The sequence below is a fragment of the Rhinopithecus roxellana genome, chromosome 10 (genome assembly GCF_007565055.1).
Source record: "Rhinopithecus roxellana isolate Shanxi Qingling chromosome 10, ASM756505v1, whole genome shotgun sequence".
In the NCBI taxonomy this organism is placed as follows: Eukaryota; Metazoa; Chordata; class Mammalia; order Primates; family Cercopithecidae; genus Rhinopithecus; species Rhinopithecus roxellana.
Genome location: NC_044558.1, coordinates 10,773,975 through 10,794,244, shown reverse-complemented (window position 1 = coordinate 10,794,244; position 20,270 = coordinate 10,773,975). Strand labels below are relative to the sequence as shown.

Here is a 20,270-nt window from a genome sequence, read left to right as displayed (position 1 = left end):
CAGTGGAAGACTGGATAAAGAAAATGTGGTACATATACACCATGGAACTATGCAGCCCTAAAAAGGAATGCTATCACGTCCTTTGCAGGAGCATAGATGGAGCTAGAGGGTATTATTCTTAGCAAAATAATGCAGGAACAGAAAACCAAATATTGCATGTTCTCGGTTATAAGTGGGAGCTAAATGATGAGAACATAATGGATACAAAGAGGAGGACAACACACAGTGGGGCCTATCTGAGGATGGAGGGTAGGAGGAGGGAGAGCAGAAGACATTGAGGTCTATTGGAGGGTGGAGGGTGGGTGGAGAAAGAGGATCAGAAAAAATGACTATTGGGTAGTAGGCTTAGAACCTGGGTAATGAAATAATCTGTACAACAAACTCCTGTGACAGGAGTTTACCTATATTACAAACCTGCACATGAACCCTTCAAACCTAAAATAAAAGTTAAAAAATAAAAATAATAAATAATAAAATTTGAGAAGGCTTCATTATTTAAAATCTGAATTCTGAAAATTAAATAGGCAAATAGTTTAGGAAATAATAATTTGGACAGTATGAAGAATAGTGTGAAAAGAGAACAATATGAGGAAGCTCAACTTGGACAACTTGAAAAGTTTTAAAAAGTTGAATTTAGACAAATTGTGAATAAAATTTGTTCTTCTATCACAGAGGTGTAAGGGCTTTCAATAATTCTTTGGTGAGGAGTAAATCGGTAATTAATAACTATTAAAATATGTGGTTAAAATCATTTTATGATGAAACAATTGTGATTTAATTAGCTACATAGAGAAATTGTTTCCAATTGTTGACTCAACTACTTTCAATAAAATTTTGTGGCATCTTCACAAAGTGAATGATTAAATAACTATTCCTCATTTTACTACATAGAGATTTTTATAGACTCTTCCTGTTATGAATAAAATTCAAATTGAAATATTATAAAAGAAAAAATCAAATAAATGTTTTAAAACCTTCAATTATTTCTGCGAATGTGATACATAGACCAGTATTAGAAGAAAATTATTCAACAAAAATTGAAGAGGAACAATGTATACAATGTCCACTCTGTATATCTATCTCTACACTAGTATTGGGAAAAAACTGATATTCAAAACTGGCAGCAGTTTTTAATGTTTAATTAAAATAATTATTAATTATTAGAGTACTGACTAATAATTTGTAAATTTTAACTTTCTCAAAATTGTTTCAATTTTCAAAACTGAAAAATAAATATTAAAAATTGATATTTTATGTTTCCAGCTTAGCAGGAAGAGAAACCACAAAAACAGAAAACATTAGGCATGGAGCAAATCCTAATGGTTATTAAGTTTAGCTCACGGATGTGGTGGAAACTGGTAAAATATTTGCCTTAGTTTAGGTTAATTACAAAAATGTTCACAAGTTCTCTTTTCAGTGGTTTAACCTCTACATTATTTGACTTAGAATAGTAAACAATCTTGGTTCCCTAGGCCTCAATTTATTCTTGAAGTGAATCCAACTTCACATATAAAGTACTCATGGCCTGGTACAAGAAAAAAAAAAAATCTATCACCTTTCTTCCTTCCCATTTCCCATGATAATTACTCTTTTCTTCTCTGCAATATTAACTTAACCAATGTACACTTTATTGGGGGTGGAGACTAATAGAAGGAAGCTTTTTAATTTTACTGTTAGAAGAAACAAACGAAAGTGAAAAACTAGCGTGCCTTAGCAGAGTGACTGATACAGAGTAGACAATCAAATTTATCTGTTGACTGTTGAATTTTAAAATGCCAGAGAGTCATAAGACGAGTATGTTCCTGCATGTCCTCCTTACTGGGAAGGGGTGATGGAAGTGATTTCCCATTTGTGAACTGTCACTGAGGGAAGGGTAAGGATGTGTTAGCGGAGCAAGGAGAGATGAATCTGAGGATACTCACTGTCTCCTGACTCCACAGGCAGAGTGTGGGTTCCAGATCTGACGATGCCTCCCTTAGCCATGATCTGAAATGAAAAAACAGTAAAGGAACTTTTCTTGAGCTGGACACAGTCTCAGCATTCTGTTCCCCACATGACCCACTTTCAGTTGTCAAATCTCTGCTGGAGAGAATCAACCTCAAGAAAACTCACGGAATGAAGGACGCACAACAAGAACACAAAGTGGTTGTGTGCAAGTAGTTTATTCTGACAGTCCTGAACCTATTGACCACTTTTGTCCTACTGATAAGCTGCAATTGTATTCCATGGCCTCATTCTTACCAGGTAATGGAAACTGAGCTCCGATAGCTCTCCCACAGCCTGAATATTCAGTATATAGTGTGCCCTGATACGCTGTGTGTGGCCACAGGGCAGGGTACCAGCCACAGGCTCCAGGTGAATGTAACTCCCACTTAAGGAGAAAACATGATTTGCAGTGTGCTGAGCGCCCTGGTGGTCTTCTGTTACCCATGAATAGTGAAAACACAAGTTAGGATGCACAGTGTAAACCTGAGTAAACAGAAAAACAAAGAAAGGATATCGTCTTGAAATTCTTCACCTTAGCTTCTCACCAAAATGAATAGTTACAACTGTGTCTTCCACTCTAAAATACACTATGGCTTTCCCTCCTACTGGTTGACAGCCAAATAAATGAATTTTCAGCCTCTCAACATTCAAATATTAAAAGGAAATCATCCACAAATTTATCTCTTTTGCCCTGATTCTGCTAACTCGTTACTACTTTGACATTTTCCTCCTGCCCCTCAGAACTAGAGGAAAAATGACATCCCGATGAGAATGATAAATAACTCAAACAAATGGAAAAGGGATTTTTCAGAATTGGAATTGCCTCACAAATTGACTTAATTGAAATTAGGTTTTGTATTAATATAACATTCTATTATCTTATGAGCTTCAAAATTAATTAGAGTAATCCTTAGTAAATTAGCATTTATGCCTCTTATCATTATTGTGACTTCCGACCTTTAAGACCCATGTGATGTCTGAAACTTTAAGCCTGGCAGATATTGTTGAGCGCACAATTTGATTTCCCTTGTGGTAACTGCTCCTTAGCTTTTCTTCAGAGTGCACTTATTTTTTTCTAAATTTATTTATTTATTTATTTATTTATTTATTTATTTATTTATTGAGACAGAGTCTCGCTCTGACGCCCAGGCTGGAGTGCAGTGGCCGGATCTCAGCTCACTGCAAGCTCCGCCTCCCGGGTTTACGCCATTCTCCTGCCTCAGCCTCCCGAGTAGCTGGAACTACAGGCGCCCGCCACCTTGCCCCGCTAGTTTTTTGTATTTTTTAGTAGAGACGGGGTTTCACCGGGTTAGTCAGGATGGTCTCGATCTCCTGACCTCATGATCCGCCCGTCTCGGCCTCCCAAAGTGCTGGGATTACAGGCTTGGGCCACTGCGCCCGGCCTTTTTTCTAAATTTATTAGGCATATTTTATGGACTCTTCTATTGGCTCTCCTAATAAAGTTCCTACTTAAAAAAACCTTTTGCGCCTAAACACATTATGCTAATAATGTACAGATCTGTCAACTCTATGAAAATAGGAACTTTTAAAGTGTAGGGACATGATTGAGTCACCTTTTAAATCCTAGGGACAGCAAGTGTCTACCACATAGAAAACATTAAAATCATTACATATTTTTGAGCTGAATTAACATGTGAACACTGAGAAACAGAAATAATTTATATGCTATTTATCTACACTGAAATCCATAAATTAGTCTTTTATCACTTGAGATGACAAGCATGAAAACTTTTTAGCTATAGAAATCTCTTAATCATCATCATTAGACAATTTATATTAAGTGTGTGTGTGTGATCACTTTACAAAATTTCTAAGTAGACGTGGGAAAAATAACATAAAACCAATTACATGAATTAGTGAAGCAGCTGATCTTGTACAAGACCCAAATCAAATAAGATGTTTTTCATAATATATAAAATGTTACAGATAATGATAGCAAAATTATCAGGCACTTCTGTAGTGTCTTTTCTAATGCCTGTCTATTTTTTTCATGAAATTCTATCATCCTCAAATTTATAACCTCAACATTAGATATCTTCTTATTTCTCACTCTTAAATGCAATCTGTATGTTTCTTATGAATATATCACTGTTCCTAACGTTTCCTCTTGTCCTCACAGGTTTGCCTTTCTGTACTTACCTGGACAAAAAGTTTATTAGCCAAGACATGGGTAGTATTGATTGAAAACTGTGCAAGACCCTGTTCATTGGTGGTCGCATTGGAGAAATAATTGGCTTCGCTCGCAGAGATGAAGATGAGTTTATTGGGGATGGGCACACCTTTCCCATCCACCAGAAGCACCTAAAAAAGAAAAATACTTGATAGTTGATGTGAATAACACCCAGAGAGGCCTGAACTCATGTGAACAATGCTTTTGCTGCTATAACTAAAACAACCACCTCCCCCTAAAAAAAAAACCCCACCAAACCTTTATATTTATGACAAAATGTTTCCTTCCATTTGGATCCTCATGTCCTACATAGCTTATCTATGAAAGTTCGCAGTATTTCCATTAAAGTCAGGCAGATTTTTAATAACTACAACATGCCACTTAATATGCACTTGGAATAAGAATAACAGAAATGAATTTAAACTGGCTGTTTTTCCCTTTTCACATAGATGGAGGCTAGAATGATTGGCTGTGTACTGAACTCGACTAGCTAAAAAAGTTACTTAACTTCTCTGTGCTTCAGTTTTCCACCTTCATTAAAAGGGGGATAATAGTCGTGCCTCCTTCATATGGTAGCGTTGAAGATTAAATAATTATCTAAACATACATTAGAGGAGTAGGGCTGTTATAGTTTTTCAATAATCCACTGTGATTTAAAAACAGCCAGAAGAGAATAACTTGAATTTTTAGCAGAAAAAGGACAAATACTTAAGGTGATGAATATCTCAATTATGCTGATTGAATCTTCACAAATTATTTGAATGTATTAAATAATCACATGTACTCTCCAAAATTGATACTATGATGTATCAATTTTTTAAAAAATTAAAAAAATAAAAATACATCAGAAGATATTTGGTGTATGATAATTATTCCATAAATGTTAGTTAATAACACTATTATTATCTCCTGCAACAAACCACCTAAGAAAATCCACATGAGAATGTTTTCTTCCCTTCCCTTCCCTTCCCTTCCCCTCCCCTCCCCTTCCCTTCCCCTCCCCTCCCCTCCCCTTCCCTTCCCCTCCCCTCCCCTCCCCTTCCCCTCCCCTCCTCTCTCCATTCCCCTACGCCTCCCCTCCCCTCTCCCCTCCCCTCCCCTCCCCTCCCCTCCCCTCCCCTCCCCTTCCCTTCCCTTCCCTTCCCTTCCCTTCCCTTCCCTTCCCTTCCCTTCCCTTCCCTTCCCTTTTTTCCTTCTTTACCTTTTCCTTCCCCTTTCCTTCTTTTCTTTTCTTTCATAACAGGTCTTGCTCTGTTGCCCAGGCTGGAGTACAGTGGTGCCATTATAACTCACAACAACATCCAAGCTCTGGGCTCAAGGGATCTTCCCACCTCAGCTTCCCAAGTAGCTGGGACTGCAGGTGCATGCCACCAGCCCACCGCTAATTTTTATTTTTTATTTTTTTGTAGAGGCAGAGTCTTACTATGTTGCCAGGACTGATTTAGAACTCTCAGCCTCAGGAGATCCTCCCCCCTTGGCCTCCCAAAGTGCTGGGATTATAAGCATGAGCCACTGTGCCTGGCCAAATGTCTCAATTTACTAATTATAAAACTGGTAAAATTAATTATTAATATGAATAAAATTAATATTTTATTTGTTTTATTGTTGTTAAAATATATAAGTTAACCATATAAACAATATAATAATAATAACCATGAAATGCACACTATTTTAATACCTATGCCTAAAATTAAAGACTTATTTATTTATGTCAAAAGAGAACAACAGATAGAAAAAGAACACTGACAGCCATAAATGTTACAAACTCTGAAAATTCTGATGCTGCCTGGGTCATGACAGAAATATCATTTATTCTAAACTGGATGAAAGAAGAATTTTTTTTTTTTTTTTTTTTTTTGAGACGGAGTCTTGCTCTGTTGCCCAGGCTGGAGTGCAGTGGCCGGATCTCAGTTCACTGCAAGCTCCGCCTCCCAGGTTTATGCCATTCTCCTGCCTCAGCCTCCCGAGTAGCTGGGACTACAGGCGCCCACCACCACGCCCGGCTAGTTTTTTTGTATTTTTTTAGTAGAGACGGGGTTTCACCATGTTAGCCAGGGTGGTCTCGATCTCCTGACCTCGTCATCCACCTGTCTCAGCCTCCCAAAGTGCTGGGATTACAGGCTTGAGCCACCACGCCCGGCCAAAAGAAGAGATTTGATATAATAACTAAATCACATTACATTAAGTATCTTTATTAGCTACATATTAAAATAGTATCTCTGATTCTCATAATCATTTAGTATGTGCCTGTTCGTTTCATCAGTAATCTTTAGAAAGGAAAATATTTCCACTTGGTTTCATAGTTTTAGTCATATTAATTAACTGATAACACTAATCAAGTGTGGGCTACATCATTGTGTCCTGTGCTTAGGTGTAACTGGGCACTTTGCTTACCTGTGCATTACGATATATCCTACCTGTCCAAAAAAGGGGATTCCTTGTCTAAAGTGTGAATCCACTTTCACAAATATGAGTTTGGATGCAATGTTTGTGATTTCACTGATCCCGTTTGCAGTGACTACCAGGTCTGAAAAATAGAAAGAGTTAGTACTTTTAGAAGTTACTTTAGTCATAAAATTTCTTTCTTACAAATGACCTTTATTTTGTTATGGAAAGTAAACTAATGTTTATTGTTTTATTCCCTATGTTCATTCATTACTCACACCTGTTCCCTCTTCTCTGATCCTGGCTTCCACTCTAAGCTTCATTTCAAAGCCCATATTTTTAATCTGGAGCATTTTGGTGTGTACTTGTTGGGTGACGCAGCCATTGCTGTTGAGCTGAGAAAAATGCCAAAAGCAATAAATGTCAAACTGACTAAGATCAATAGTCACTCAATCTATTCTTCTCTCTCTAATGACAAGAAAACTTTTTTTTTGCATTAAGCATGTTAATTGACCTTCAAGAACTTAATACTCATATCTGCTTTGTAACCTCCAAAGTTAGTCATCCAAATGAGAATCTTGCTGACTAAGAACAGAAATTTCTTTTTTGGCGGGGGATATTTTGGGACAGGCTTGTCCTGATGCCCTCTTTCTAGTTAGTAAAATGGAGTCTCACTGGTTGTAAACAGCGATAGCACTGAGGGAGAATACCGCCTACTAACCTGTTGACTGAATTCCTCACAGACCTCGTGCTTATCACAGTTAGGAACATGAAATAATTTTCTACACAGGCTCACAGTTGCAAGTCCTGGGACAGGTTTCCCATAGGTGTATCTGGCACATGAGAAATAAATCAGGAATTGAGAATGGCTATTTGCATTTTCCACTACCACTCCTCCACAGAACTGCTCCTCTTTAGAGTTCCCCACACATCTTTATCATCTGGCCGCCCACTGAGTAGAAACCTGTCTGGAAAACGTCTCCCTCAGGAAGTGTTATCCATTAAAACCTTTGCAACTGGACTGCACTGTAGCACCACATTCTCTTTGGGATTAAATATATATAATATATTTATATCTACATATTTGTATAGATATCTGTATGTTTATATAAATATCTATATATTTATATCTATATATTTACATATTTGGATTTACATATTTATGTACAATTTATATATTTATATAAGTATATATTTATATAAACTTATATATTTATATAAGTATATACTTATATAAACTTATGTTTATATATAATTTTATAAATTTATATATTTATCTCTCCCTTTCCCTCTTTCCTTTATTTCATTTCTTCCTCTTTTTCCCTTTGCTTTCTTTTTACTCCTTTCCTCTTTCTTCCTTTCTTCCCTTCTATTCTCCCTTTCTCTCTCCTTCTCCTTTTCTCCCTCCCTCTCTCCCCCTTTCTCTCCCTCTCTCTTTCTCTCCCTTTCTCTCCCTCTCTCTTTCTCTCCCTTTCTCTCCCTCTCTCGTTCTCTCCCCCTTTCTCTCCCTCTCTCTTTCTCTCCGCTTTCTCTCTTTCTCCCTTTCTCTCCGCTCTCCCTCTCTCTCTTCCTCTCTTTCTCTCTCCTCTCGTCTCTCTCTCTCTCCCCCTCGCTCTCTCTCCCCTCTCTCGCTCTCCCTCCCCTTCCTCCCTCTCTTCCCTCTCTTCCTTCTCTTGCCTCTCTCCCTCTTTCTCTTTTCCCCATGTGGTGCTATGATGCAGTCATATATATATGCAAACTATATATATATGTTTTTCCTTTGGCCAGGTGCGGTGGCTCATGCCTGCAGCCCCAACACTTTGGGAAGCCAAGAAGAAGGATCGCTTGAGGCCAAAAGTTCCCCAACTAGCATGGGTAACATAGCAGGACCCAGTCTCTACACAATTTTTAAAAAGATTAGCCAGGTATGGTGACATACACGTGTAGTCCTAGCTACTTAGGAGGTTTAGGCGGGAGATTCACATGAGCCTAGGAGTTTGAGGCTACAATGAGCTAAGCTTGCGCCACTGCACTCCAGCCTGGGTGACAGACTCTGTCTATTAAAAAACATTTCTTCCTTTTAACCTATTTCTTACCTATCTTTCTTTATTTTGTTTTGATAATATCAAAGCTTATTCTGTATACTAAGTGAGCAAATGTAGATGACAAATTGAATAAAAATAAGTACATAATAACTAAGCGAATCTGACACAAAATGCACAGGCACACACACACGCACATGCACTTACACACATGCACAGAGAAGAGAAGGAAGAGAGAGGGAGAAAAAGAAGCCTAGGAACACCATGAGGCATGTAAATACAAAATAATTTGTGGGGTTATATGTGTGTGCACATGTTGTTAGTCCTTTCTCTCATTAGATAATGGGTAATAGAATAATACACAAAAATTTTGTTTTGGACATTGGTTTTCTTTCCTATTTGCAAATGGCTCTGAAATTACTTCGAATACAAAGATAGAATCAAAGCAGCTTATTCTGAAACCCTTCTCCAAGATATAGATATCTGCACTACGGCACTATTAAGTTAGACACATAACTCCTTGGCCATTGCTCTGAGGCTGAAATGAGGCAGAGACCTAGGCATTTTGGTGTTTCCGGTATATAATATTTAGGCTGGCATGTTCCTTCACCCTACCTGCTCCCTCTGGGACTGTTTGTTTGTAGGCAATCAGTTTTGCTTCTCCAGATTAAAAGGAACTGTAAGAGGTATCTGTAATCACAGAGGGCAACGGTGGAAAGGAACCTCATAGGTAAGGTTCATGCCCTCTGTCTACTGCTTAAGGGATGGAGGCACAGAGAAGCAGCAGAATGCCTAGTTAAAATAGTAAGTTCTGGGAGGGGAGGCACACTCATCACTGCCGATTCTGAGTCTAGTACCCTTTGTAATCATGACATCAGTCACCGGATCGTTTATATCATGTTTAAGTCACTTCTATAAAATCCTAATCATTGGCTTTTGCCCAGTAATTGCGACCTGTGACCTTTAGGCTTCTCTTTCACATATTTAGTCCATCGTATCAGCTCATCCTCTTTCCTCAATGACAGGATTAGTATTTATGGTATATATATGAAGAAAAGGAGAAAGTGAAATTGCCTGAAGTAGAAAATTCAGGGGGAGAGATTATTTCAGGTTATTAAACAATTTGTTCTACCATTGCACTATTTCTAGTTATTAAACAATTGTTCTATCAAAAAGGTCAATGTAAAACATTCAGTACATCCTCTTAAAATTGCCCAGAGGAAAGATTAGGCGTAATTAATTCAATGTTCCATGAGAAAACAAACAGGCAGATCCTGCAAGCAAGACATCTAGAGGCCAACTGAGAATCTTCAGTGAAATGTCATTAAGAAGGAGGTTATAGACTTTTAAACCTCTAAGATATTTATAGATTCCTATGGCTTGCTTTAAAATATTAGAGCTAAAAAACCACTGTAGGGGAGGAAATGGGGCAAAAAGAACCTGGCAAATTTTATAATTTTATAAAAATAGGTGATAGGTACATGAAATTTTATTTTACTACTCTGTTAACTTTTGCACGTGATTGGAATTTTCCATTGTAGAGAGTTTGGAAAAAAACAAAAGGTACTTAGGAGTCATAATAATCAAAACCAATGTATGAACACCCAGCTTCATGAGACAGTTTTTAGGACAATTAAAGATACTTGACTGTAAACTTGGAATTAGTTTTGGAAAATTACTTTTAATTTTGTTAAGTGAGCATGGTGTCATGGAAGTGGAAAATTTCTCTGTGTTTTAGAGGTACATGCTACTGCATGTACAGAAAAATATCATGATCTTTGCGATTTATCCTAAAATGTTAAAGCAAAATATATGATGAAACAATACAGAAAGATGTTTATTGTTAAATCATAATTAAGGGTGTTTTTATTCTTTGATGTATTTGAAATTTTTAATAATAAGTCATTAAATAAAGAGAAGTCAATGGAGTAATACTACAAAAGTGCTAACGGGAAATAAATTTATAATTTTGTACCTACATAATCACTCAAAATTGAGGCAAAATATAAAATTTTAGATAAAAACAATATAACTCACTTTCCACATACTGTTATGTTCACTTTTTCATCCACGATACTGATTATCTTTGGCACCTGAACTTTGACCTCAAACTTGGGAAGCACTGTTAATAAAGATAATATGAATAAAGAATGTTGGTAAACATTTATTGGAAATACAAATAATTTCAGTATGTGTATAATTTTTCCCAAAATAATACCCTGAATGTTTCCAATGTATCCACCTTAAGATGGTAAGGTTTAACAATTCCTGCAGAATCTAACTGACTTCTTGAACACAGCAGATCTCAGTGACACGAACAAATGATGGTGGTTTCACTGAAATAAGAAGTTTCATACTTGGCAAAGCGTAATTTGCTACTGAAGATCAGCAAGCTCTTATGAGCTTCTGTGTTCACACAGTCCTAATGGTCTTAGAAGCAGGTATGTCTGACTGTACTGCAAGTTCAACATACCTACGGGAAATTCAAAGGATCTAAGTAAGCTCACACACTAGGAACCAAAATGTCGTGCCTTTTTCATCTTCCATAATCCATACCGAATTCCTCCACGGTGAAGGGGTGCTCTATCCTTCCACCTGATTCTGTCTGTACCACCACCTTGTAGGAGCCCTGAATGGGCTCTGATGAAAGGGGAAAGGACAATTGATTGAGGCCACCCTCTAGCTTGAGACTCTGCCATTGTGCAATTCGATTTCTTCTTGGGTTCTGAAGGGAAACAAGAAGCAAGGGCAGTAATCATTTAGTCACAATAGTCCTTGAGCATCTCAAATGATTTTGAAGGTGATAATTAGCATTGCCTCTGGAAAGACAAATACAGAGGGAAGAGAAAATACAATCAACCTGACAACTGGGAGTAGGAGGAATTCAGATCTGAAAGTTTTTAGAGTAGTTCATCTGTCTGAAGTATTATCAGAACCTCCTACTCTCTAAAAGTACTAATTTCCTTATAAGATACTTTTTCTGATACTTACCTCAAGGTATATCAGTGGAATCTATATGATAAAAGGAAAGAAGAGATGTGATTAGAATTCCAGCAAAGGCTACAATTTCAGACTTGTGATCCAACAACATACTGAGGAAGAATACTATCTGTAGCTAAATTCAACAAGAAACATCACAGAACTGGATAAAATCTCAGGGAAATTATTAAATAGTTCTAGGATGAGCACACACAATATATTCAATAATTATTATGTGTTGCCATTTCCCTGAAAATTATTATTGGTGAATGATATTATTGAATCTTTAAGTATTAATATTATTTGGAAAGTAAATTTCTCCTAGTGAGTAATATGACTATACTGCTTACTTTCATAAATTGGGAAATAGATATTAATAGAGTTATATGTCATTGTGATTTAGACCTAACAGAAAGAGAATTCCCAGAATCATTTGGTTGAAAGTAAACCAAGAATATCTCTTCTAATTTCAACATTGTCTATTTTCTATTAAAAGCAGCTTTGTTCCTTTGCACTAATATTGAAGGTAAGTTGAAAAAAGGGAAATTCAATTAGCGTAAAAAAGTGTTTGTGTCTATTTCTATACTATATATAGAATATATAATAAAACTATAATGTAGTCTATTGTATATACCTAGATATTCATAAAAGTATAATTCTTTGTTGCTTTTTAAATCATAAATTCCTTGAAAGTATGAATATGAAAAGTGCCTTTTTTCTTATGTTTCTTTAATATTCTTAATGGAGTGTGTTCAGAGCAACAAATGCAGCTATTACCAGAATGGTTAACTACTGTTATAAGAGAAAGAACTTCCTCATCTCTTGTCCCTCAATTTTTGTCTTGTATAAGACTGCAAATCCGTGCTGAGGCTGGAGCCAAGTTCAAAAACAAGTGTCTTTCATCCTCTCGCTTTTCTTGTACCTTTCTACCTCACTCTGGGTGCCTATTCCCCCTCTACCCCTCACCCAAACCACAGATAGTGGATGCTTACCAGTTCATTTTGAGGGCGAAAATTTTCATCCACGGAGACAACACGGAATCTTACTGGAAAAGTAGTTCTCTGGTAAGATTCAGACACGATAAAGCAGGTAATTTGGGTATAAGACAGGAGGCTATGGGGCTAGGATAATGGAGACTTTGGCGGCTCCGGTGGCCCTTCCTTCTCAGTGTTGCCCCAACCGGTGGAATTTCCCTACTTACCTGTCTGTTCTGGTTTATAGACGGGTTTGTCTGTCTGGACAAAGACCAGACTTTGAGTGTTCTTTACCAGTACTGTGTTCCTCTTCCTGAAATCTTGCGTAGGCCCCTTTATCCGGATGCTAAGGAATGCCACCTCTGAAGAGGCTGAGATCCTTGGGAGCTGAAAAGCGAAGGATTTTTTTTTACTGCTGAGGAACTGTGCAGTCTTCTCCCTCTGCATTCTTCTGTCATTGTTATTTCCTATCTCTCCTTCAGCTTCACCAAGGAGAAGGAAGATATAACTGTTTCTCCAGACGTAAGAGTGAAGATGTTAATGTGACACAGAGGAACTGTATCAGTAAGAGTGGCCATCAGTAGAACCCAGATCTCCACGGAATTCACCTAGAGCTCTAGTTATTAAATTAGATGGCTTTTAACTGAGTATCTGTATTCAGAAGGAATGGAGAGAAACATCTCTGAAAAAATGTGGGAGAGCATAGGAGCTGAGTATCCCAAGTTAGGCAACTTTAAAGAGGTACTAGGTGTTTGCTTAGAGTACCCTGCATGCGCAAAAAATTATGTGGCATGCAAAGTTTTTATCATGAAATTTTCATACGCTCTATCTCTAGGCAATGTCCAGCCCCGTCCTTAAAGAGACAGTTACAGTCAAAACTAGAAAACTCCTCTAAGTCATGAAACTTTTGTGGGCAAAAGGATTATTATTTATAAACGAAATTTAGAAGAGTATTTCTCCCTTACTCTGGTAAAAAAATGCTTTGTTCCTTAATAGTTGAAAAGTCACTTTTTTTTTTTTTTTTTTTTTTTTGAGACGGAGTCTCTCACTGTCACCCAGGCTGGAGTGCAGTGGCGCGATCTCGGCTCACTGCAAGCTCCGCCTCCCGGATTCGCGCCATTCCTCCGCCTCAGCCGCCGGAGTAGCTGGGACTACAGGCGCCTGCCACCACGCCCGGCTAATTTTTTGTATTTTTAGTAGAGACGGGGTTTCACCGTGTTAGCCAGGAGGGTCTCGATTTGCTGACCTCGTGATCTGCCCGCCTTTGCTTCCCAAAGTGCTGGGATTACAGGCGTGAGGCACCGCGCCCAGCCCCTGACGTCCTAACTACATTCTTAAAGTCATTCCTTGGGATTGCACACCAGAACTCCATCACCGTGACTTATAGAACTCAATAAAATATATCAAGCATGGACAGCCAGCTGGCACCGTAGCACTCACAGTGAAGAAGACACAATGGAATAAGTCCTTCTCCGCCACCAGGTCAGTGAAGAGGCTCCTGTTTCCCCGGCCGGACTCCAGGGAAGCACTTACAGTCACTGTCTCGTTCAGGTGGCTCAGAAGGACACAGCCCTTCTCAGGGGCCTCAGTGTGGAGCAGGGAGGGGACCAGCACCATATACTGCCTGGGAAAGGAAGAAGTCTAAATTAGAGAAAAACTGATGATAGTAAGCGTTTTCATTCATAAATGTGTTTTCATAACAATATGTAATCATTGGTGCAATCAGTTTTATTCCAAAAGTCAATGGACTAAGAACAACACAATGGAGGTTCTGTCACAGATCAGCACAAAAATTTTATCTTTTACTCATCAGTCATGCCTCAGCCACACAATCTGGAGCCACACAACACTGGAGAGTGCTTTCCAAGATGTTACAATTTCACAGACATTCCTGGCTTTAAAGAGCAATCTGAACTCTTTAAACTTTAACTTTGAACTTCAAAAAGTATCTGAATTCTTGAATATATATCCATAAAAGTGCACACCCACAAACACACACACATATATAATAAATTGGGAGTGATTATTCATTTTAAAAAGGACTTATATTAAAATCTGCCTAGATAAACATCACTTTGGAATGAACACCATGACTAGATTTACAGAAATTCAACTGAAAGAACTTCAGTAAGCATATATCACTATACAAAATAGCACATGTGTGTATTGTGAAATCATTTCCTTAATATCAGCAACACTGAAAAAAAGTATTTGCTGTTTCTCTTAGGCTCCTCAGATACAGCTCAAAGTCAATATTTTATCAACAAGTTTGAAAATTTTGTCAATTATTTACATGCACAACTCCCCACCACAAACACACTACACAAACGTACCCTGTATTTTATTATCATTTCCCTTTATGCTCAATTTCTTGAGGCAACAACATTAATAATTTAATATTAGTATGTCCATGTTTATTTTTATTTATTTATTTATTTTTTGAGACGGAGTCTCGCTCTGTCGCCCAGGCTGGAGTGCAGTGGCCGGATCTCGGCTGCAAGCTCCGCCTCCCGGGTTTACGCCATTCTCCTGCCTCAGCCTCCAGAGTAGCTGGGACTACAGGCGCCCGCCACCTCGCCCGGCTAGTTTTTTGTATTTTTTAGTAGAGACGGGGTTTCACCGTGTTAGCCAGCATGGTCTCGATCTCCTGACCTCGTGATCCACCCGTCTCGGCCTCCCAAAGTGCTGGGATTACAGGCCTGAGCCACCGCGCCCTGCCCATGTTTGTAAATATATGTTTGTTTCAGAATCACGTGGGTGGATAGGTTATCTTTTTTATTAAAAAAAAAAAAAAAAAAAAGGGTTCAGGCTGGGAGCAGTGGCTTATACCTGATTCCCAGCATCTTGGGAGGCTGAGGCAGGAGAGTCACTTGAGGCCAGGAGTTTGAGAACAGCCTGGGGGCAACATTGTGAGGTCCCCCCCCCGCCCATCTCTACAAAAATCAAAATAAAAAGTTTAGCCAGGTTTGGTTGTGTGGTGGCGCATGCCTGTAGTCCCAGTTACTCAGGAGGCTGAGGCAAGAAGGATCACTTAAGCCCAGGAGGTCAAGGCTACAGTGAGGTATGATCTCACCAATGCTTTCCAGCCTGGGTGACAGAGTAAGACTCTGCATAAAAAAAAAAAAAAAAAAAGAAAAGTTGATATGAGTACTAAAAGTACATATTATTTTGAAAAGTCTTTTCTTTTTTATTTAAATTGTTCAATGTTTTCAGTTTTTCAGAGGCACAGGCAATTTCTTGTGTAAACCTCACGTTCTTGCCTTAGCTTTATTGATGAGTATCCTTTGTCTCTAATGCCCTCCATGCCATATTTTCCTGTCACTTTCCAGAAAACTGCAACTCAGTATAATCTCTCCACACTCTGAACTCCTATGGGCTGAAAGAGAATGTGCTTCTGTTGTTGCTTTTTTTGAGTATCTGCCACACGACAGGAATTGTTAAGCAGTCTGTGTATTAAGCCATTTAATGTTCCCAGCAATGCTGTAAGGGACATACATGATACTCTCCATGTTCATGAAAGCTAAAACATGAGATCCTCATCAGTCCCCAAAACTTGAATACATAACAGAAGAATAAAATCCCTGCCCCCATGCCAAATCAGTAAATCATGACTAAAATCTAACTCCTCAAAGCTTTAACGATTCAACGATTCACGATTCAATGTCTGCAGGGTTAAACCATTTGTAGAGTAAATTTGCAAGTAAAAACTATTATTTTCTTATATTATTTTACTACCCTTACCTTTCCGTTGGCAACATAAACTCTTACCTTTTAAATTGTTTTCTGGACAGGCAATTTGACACAAGAAACCCAATATTATCACTTTACAAAATTAATAGGTGTGAGACTTGGAGGAGAGGATCCAAGGATAATTGAGTTGTGGAATCTGGAACTCAAATTTGGTTTCCTCATCCTCCATGTAGTCTGCTCCAGCAAAACCGTCTTGCTACATGTGTTTTAAAGTGTTCCTGGGTAAAACTATATGCCATGAATCTCTAGGGCCACTCTTAAATCATCCAGGTTTCAGATGATTTTACTGTATGAGTGGTATGGTTTTGTTCTCTAGCAGAGAAGTTGAGGGCAGTTAAGTAACTCGCTGATAGTCATTCAGCTTGTCCCTTATGTCTAATCTTTTTCTGGTATCTGGATGCTTCTGATCTCCTGATCACTACTCTTTTAAGGACATAATAGATAATAAAAATTTATCATTTTTACCTCCCCATCCCAAAATTTTCCCTTTAGTTCTTTGATCTTAATAAGAAGGTGTATACATATATTTGTAATTTATTTAATATACTATTTTTATTCTTATAAATTATAAGCCAAAAATTATCATGAGTAAAAATTAATTGCACACATATTTGATATTCTAAAGAGCTATTTTTGTATGAGTTCAGTTAACATTTTTAAATGGATATTAAAATTGGAACAAATCCAGGTTGACAAACTGGCCCAAGATTTCACTGGTAGTGAGCTGCTAAAATGTTTTAATATATTACTCAATCATGAATGTTTGCATTTTAAATATTTGCTTTTTTAGCAGGGACTAAATTTAGCAAATATTAAAGTGATAACGTTTAATTTTCTCTTTTTCATTTTATTCCCCTGAAGCCTTCATCTCTCTGAAGTTTACTGCCCCAAGGCAAGGTAGAATGTCTATTGGGTCTCTTTGGCAATCTTTCTCTCATTTATCACATCAAGGGTTAATTCTGGAGGGATAAAGTTAAGTTTTCTCCTTACAAAGGGAGAAAACACCCCTTCTGCTTGTGATAACTAGGGCATGAGGCTTGCTCTTCTTGGTTCAATGGTGGACACAATGTAAAAGGATGGTTTCAATGGCAGCATGGTCCTATGCAGTATAGGACTGCATCCAAAACCACAAATTGCTTCATGTTTCTGACCCAATACACGCCACTCGCTTTATCCATTCAGTCTCCTCTCAGAAAGCGAAATAGCCTCCACATACTCCAAATGCTTTCTGGGTGGAGTGCAGCCGGAAGTAGTAGCGCCCACAGCTGTAGATGAGGTAGAGGGATAGTGAGATAGGGGGAGAAATGTACCCCTACCGGTTGCCAGGAAACTGTGCAAGGAAAATCCCTGAGGAAAGCAGGAGACTTACTGGATTGAAGTCCTTATTTCTGCTTTCTGTGCTTTGGCCTGAAGAGGGCTAATTATGTCAGATGAATAAGGGTAACACAAAGAGCAGAGGGACCCCTTATTCCTTTCCCCATTTGGGACTCTGAAGACTTCCCTGTATCAATCTGAAATATAGGAGACACGATAGACATCTAGGAGTGCAGTATGGGTATGCAAGAGAGAGGTAGAAATTTAACCTCTCCAGGACACCTCAGTGCCTATGTGCTATTATTGGACCCAAGAGTTCTCACCATTCTCTGGAAGAAATGTAAAGGCAGCTGGGTTAAGGCCAGGGACCTTAAATGGCCTGGTCTGCAAAGGGGCAAAGGGACCCTGCATCACAGGCTGGGCTGGAACAATAGCCATAGTATTTGAGGCAGGATGCAAAGGTAGGAGTTCTATGGGATATGAAACAGCTGAAGTGAGACAGTCAGGTAGAGAGGACTGTTGGGTCCTGACCACACAAGAGAAACCAGATGACTAAACTTCAACAGTGCTTGCTAGCAGATAAGAAGAAGTCAGACTGACAGTAGCCAAGAAGGACGGAGAACTTTGAGACCAAGGACTCTAACACTTTTCTCTATTAGGAGTTAATGGAGACCACAATCCTCTAGACACTATAGAGGAGAGGAACTGGGGAGCGGTGAAAAAGAAGTCTTACAATTATTGAATTTTACCAACTTACAACTGGATAGGGTTAAAATTATTTCCCCCACTTTGGTTCCCCATTGGGGCTGTTGGTGAAGACTTGATACATGATTGAAAAATAAAGGAGCTATACTTTCTGTATATATATAAAGCCTACAATACATGTTAAGTTGCACCTCACTACACATTTTGAATATCTTTATTTTCAGTGCCTTCCATCCAAAAGAATGGTTCTGTGAAGGTAGGATCTAGTGTTTTATTTAATCATGCTTCTTAGTGACTACTTGTATTTATGACTCTGATTGGCCCAATGTAGAAAAAAATGATTTCAAGAGTAGAGGATAAATGAAAGATAAAGAAGGGATTAACTGGAATAATTTCTTATGTTTGGAAGGTATCGTAATGGGTGGAAAGGTCGCATTTACAAAGGAAGGCAAAGCGAAGACATAAGGGAGAGCCTGAAATGCACTCTGGAGGAAAGGGTCTTGAGTGAGACTTACGGTTCTGCAGAGTTTGAGTCATTGGCAGAAAGCAGGATAAGAAGTAGCATGAGACATAAATGAAGAAGTCTGTCTTTCCCCATTGTGAGAGATAAATCTCAGGGTTGTGTTCAACTCTCTGCCCTCAGCCTCGTCCCGGAGACCAGCAGAGTTTACCAGTCTTTATGCGGCCACTATGTCAAACAAGCCCCACCCCAAGGCCTCTGAATAGAGTTCAGAATTGAGCACAGATTCCCTAAAAGGGTCATTACTCTCAGTGCTTGCCTCATTTTTCTCAAGGCTAAATTCTAACAGGTACTGAGGCATGTCTGGAGGATAAAATTCATATTCCATTTAGAATAAGCTTTGACAGCAAACCTCCTGACAAGGAACCTTCAACCTGCCTTTCTCCATCTCCTTCAAAATCCTTACAAGAAGATGACAAAGGATGCTGACAAAGAATATCATGGGACACGTTACCATGACAGTAACTCATGCATTGCAGATTCATTTCTGGGACTGAGTGAGTTATAACTATAGACTGTAGGGTTTTTTTTTTTTTTTTTTAGCTGTTGATTGAATACATGGTCCTGGAAGAAAGTGATGCAAAATAAGGATTTCAAGAGTAGAGGATAAATGAAAGATAAAAGAGATAAAAGATAAAAGAGATTTTAGAAAGGAGTTATCAAAGATCACCCTTGCCTATTTCACAGCATTGATCTGATCAGATTCTTTTTTTTTATTTTTTATTTTTTATTATACTTTAAGTTCTAGGGTACATGTGCATAACGTGCAGGTTTGTTACATATGTATACTTGTGCCATGTTGGTGTGCTGCACCCATCAAGTCGTCAGCACCCATCAATTCGTCATTTATATCAGGTATAACTCCCAATGCAATCCCTCCCCCCTCCCCCCTCCCCATGATAGGCCCCGATGTGTGATGTTCCCCTTCCCGAGTCCAAGTGATCTCATTGTTCAGTTCCCACCTATGAGTGAGAACATGCGGTGTTTGGTTTTCTGTTCTTGTGATAGTTTGCTAAGAATGATGGTTTCCACATGCATCCATGTCCCTACAAAGGATGCAAACTCATCCTTTTTTATGGCTGCATAATATTCCATGGTGTATATGTGCCACATTTTCTTAATCCAGTCTGTCACAGATGGACATTTGGGTTGATTCCAAGTCTTTGCTATTGTGAATAGTGCCGCAATAAACATACGTGTGCATGTGTCTTTATAGCAGCATGATTTATAATCCCTGATCAGATTCTTAATTGCTCCTATCTGTCCTTGCTACTGTCTGAACACACTAACATGTGGGTCCCTTAAACTATGTCATTCACTTTATCTGAGATTTTTTTTTTTGAGCCGTACTGTGTGCTAAGTGCTATTCTGGTGATGAAAATACAACATTGAACAGGATATTCGGTATCCAATCTCTCATAGAACTTGCAGTACAATGATGATCA

At 38.4% G+C, this 20,270-nt stretch overlaps 1 protein-coding gene across 2 annotated transcripts in view; it reads right to left on the bottom strand.

The window, feature by feature from the left end:
* The window catches only part of PZP (PZP alpha-2-macroglobulin like), a 60,438-nt gene extending 41,498 nt beyond the window's left edge, over positions 1-18,940 (bottom strand). For both annotated transcript variants that reach the window (XM_010376700.1, XM_010376701.2), the window contains exons 1-13: positions 18,821-18,940; positions 13,977-14,160; positions 12,764-12,923; positions 12,555-12,607; positions 11,575-11,595; positions 11,140-11,308; positions 10,621-10,705; positions 7,284-7,395; positions 6,843-6,957; positions 6,595-6,704; positions 4,147-4,308; positions 2,242-2,469; positions 1,923-1,986 (exon numbers count right to left, since the gene is read on the bottom strand). In XM_010376700.1, the coding sequence (XP_010375002.1) occupies positions 1,923-1,986; positions 2,242-2,469; positions 4,147-4,308; positions 6,595-6,704; positions 6,843-6,957; positions 7,284-7,395; positions 10,621-10,705; positions 11,140-11,308; positions 11,575-11,595; positions 12,555-12,607; positions 12,764-12,923; positions 13,977-14,160; positions 18,821-18,903 (1,546 nt within the window). In that variant the 5' untranslated portion in view covers positions 18,904-18,940. The remainder of the gene's footprint in view (positions 1-1,922; positions 1,987-2,241; positions 2,470-4,146; positions 4,309-6,594; positions 6,705-6,842; positions 6,958-7,283; positions 7,396-10,620; positions 10,706-11,139; positions 11,309-11,574; positions 11,596-12,554; positions 12,608-12,763; positions 12,924-13,976; positions 14,161-18,820) is intronic.
* Between the last annotated feature and the right edge of the window lie 1,330 nt (positions 18,941-20,270).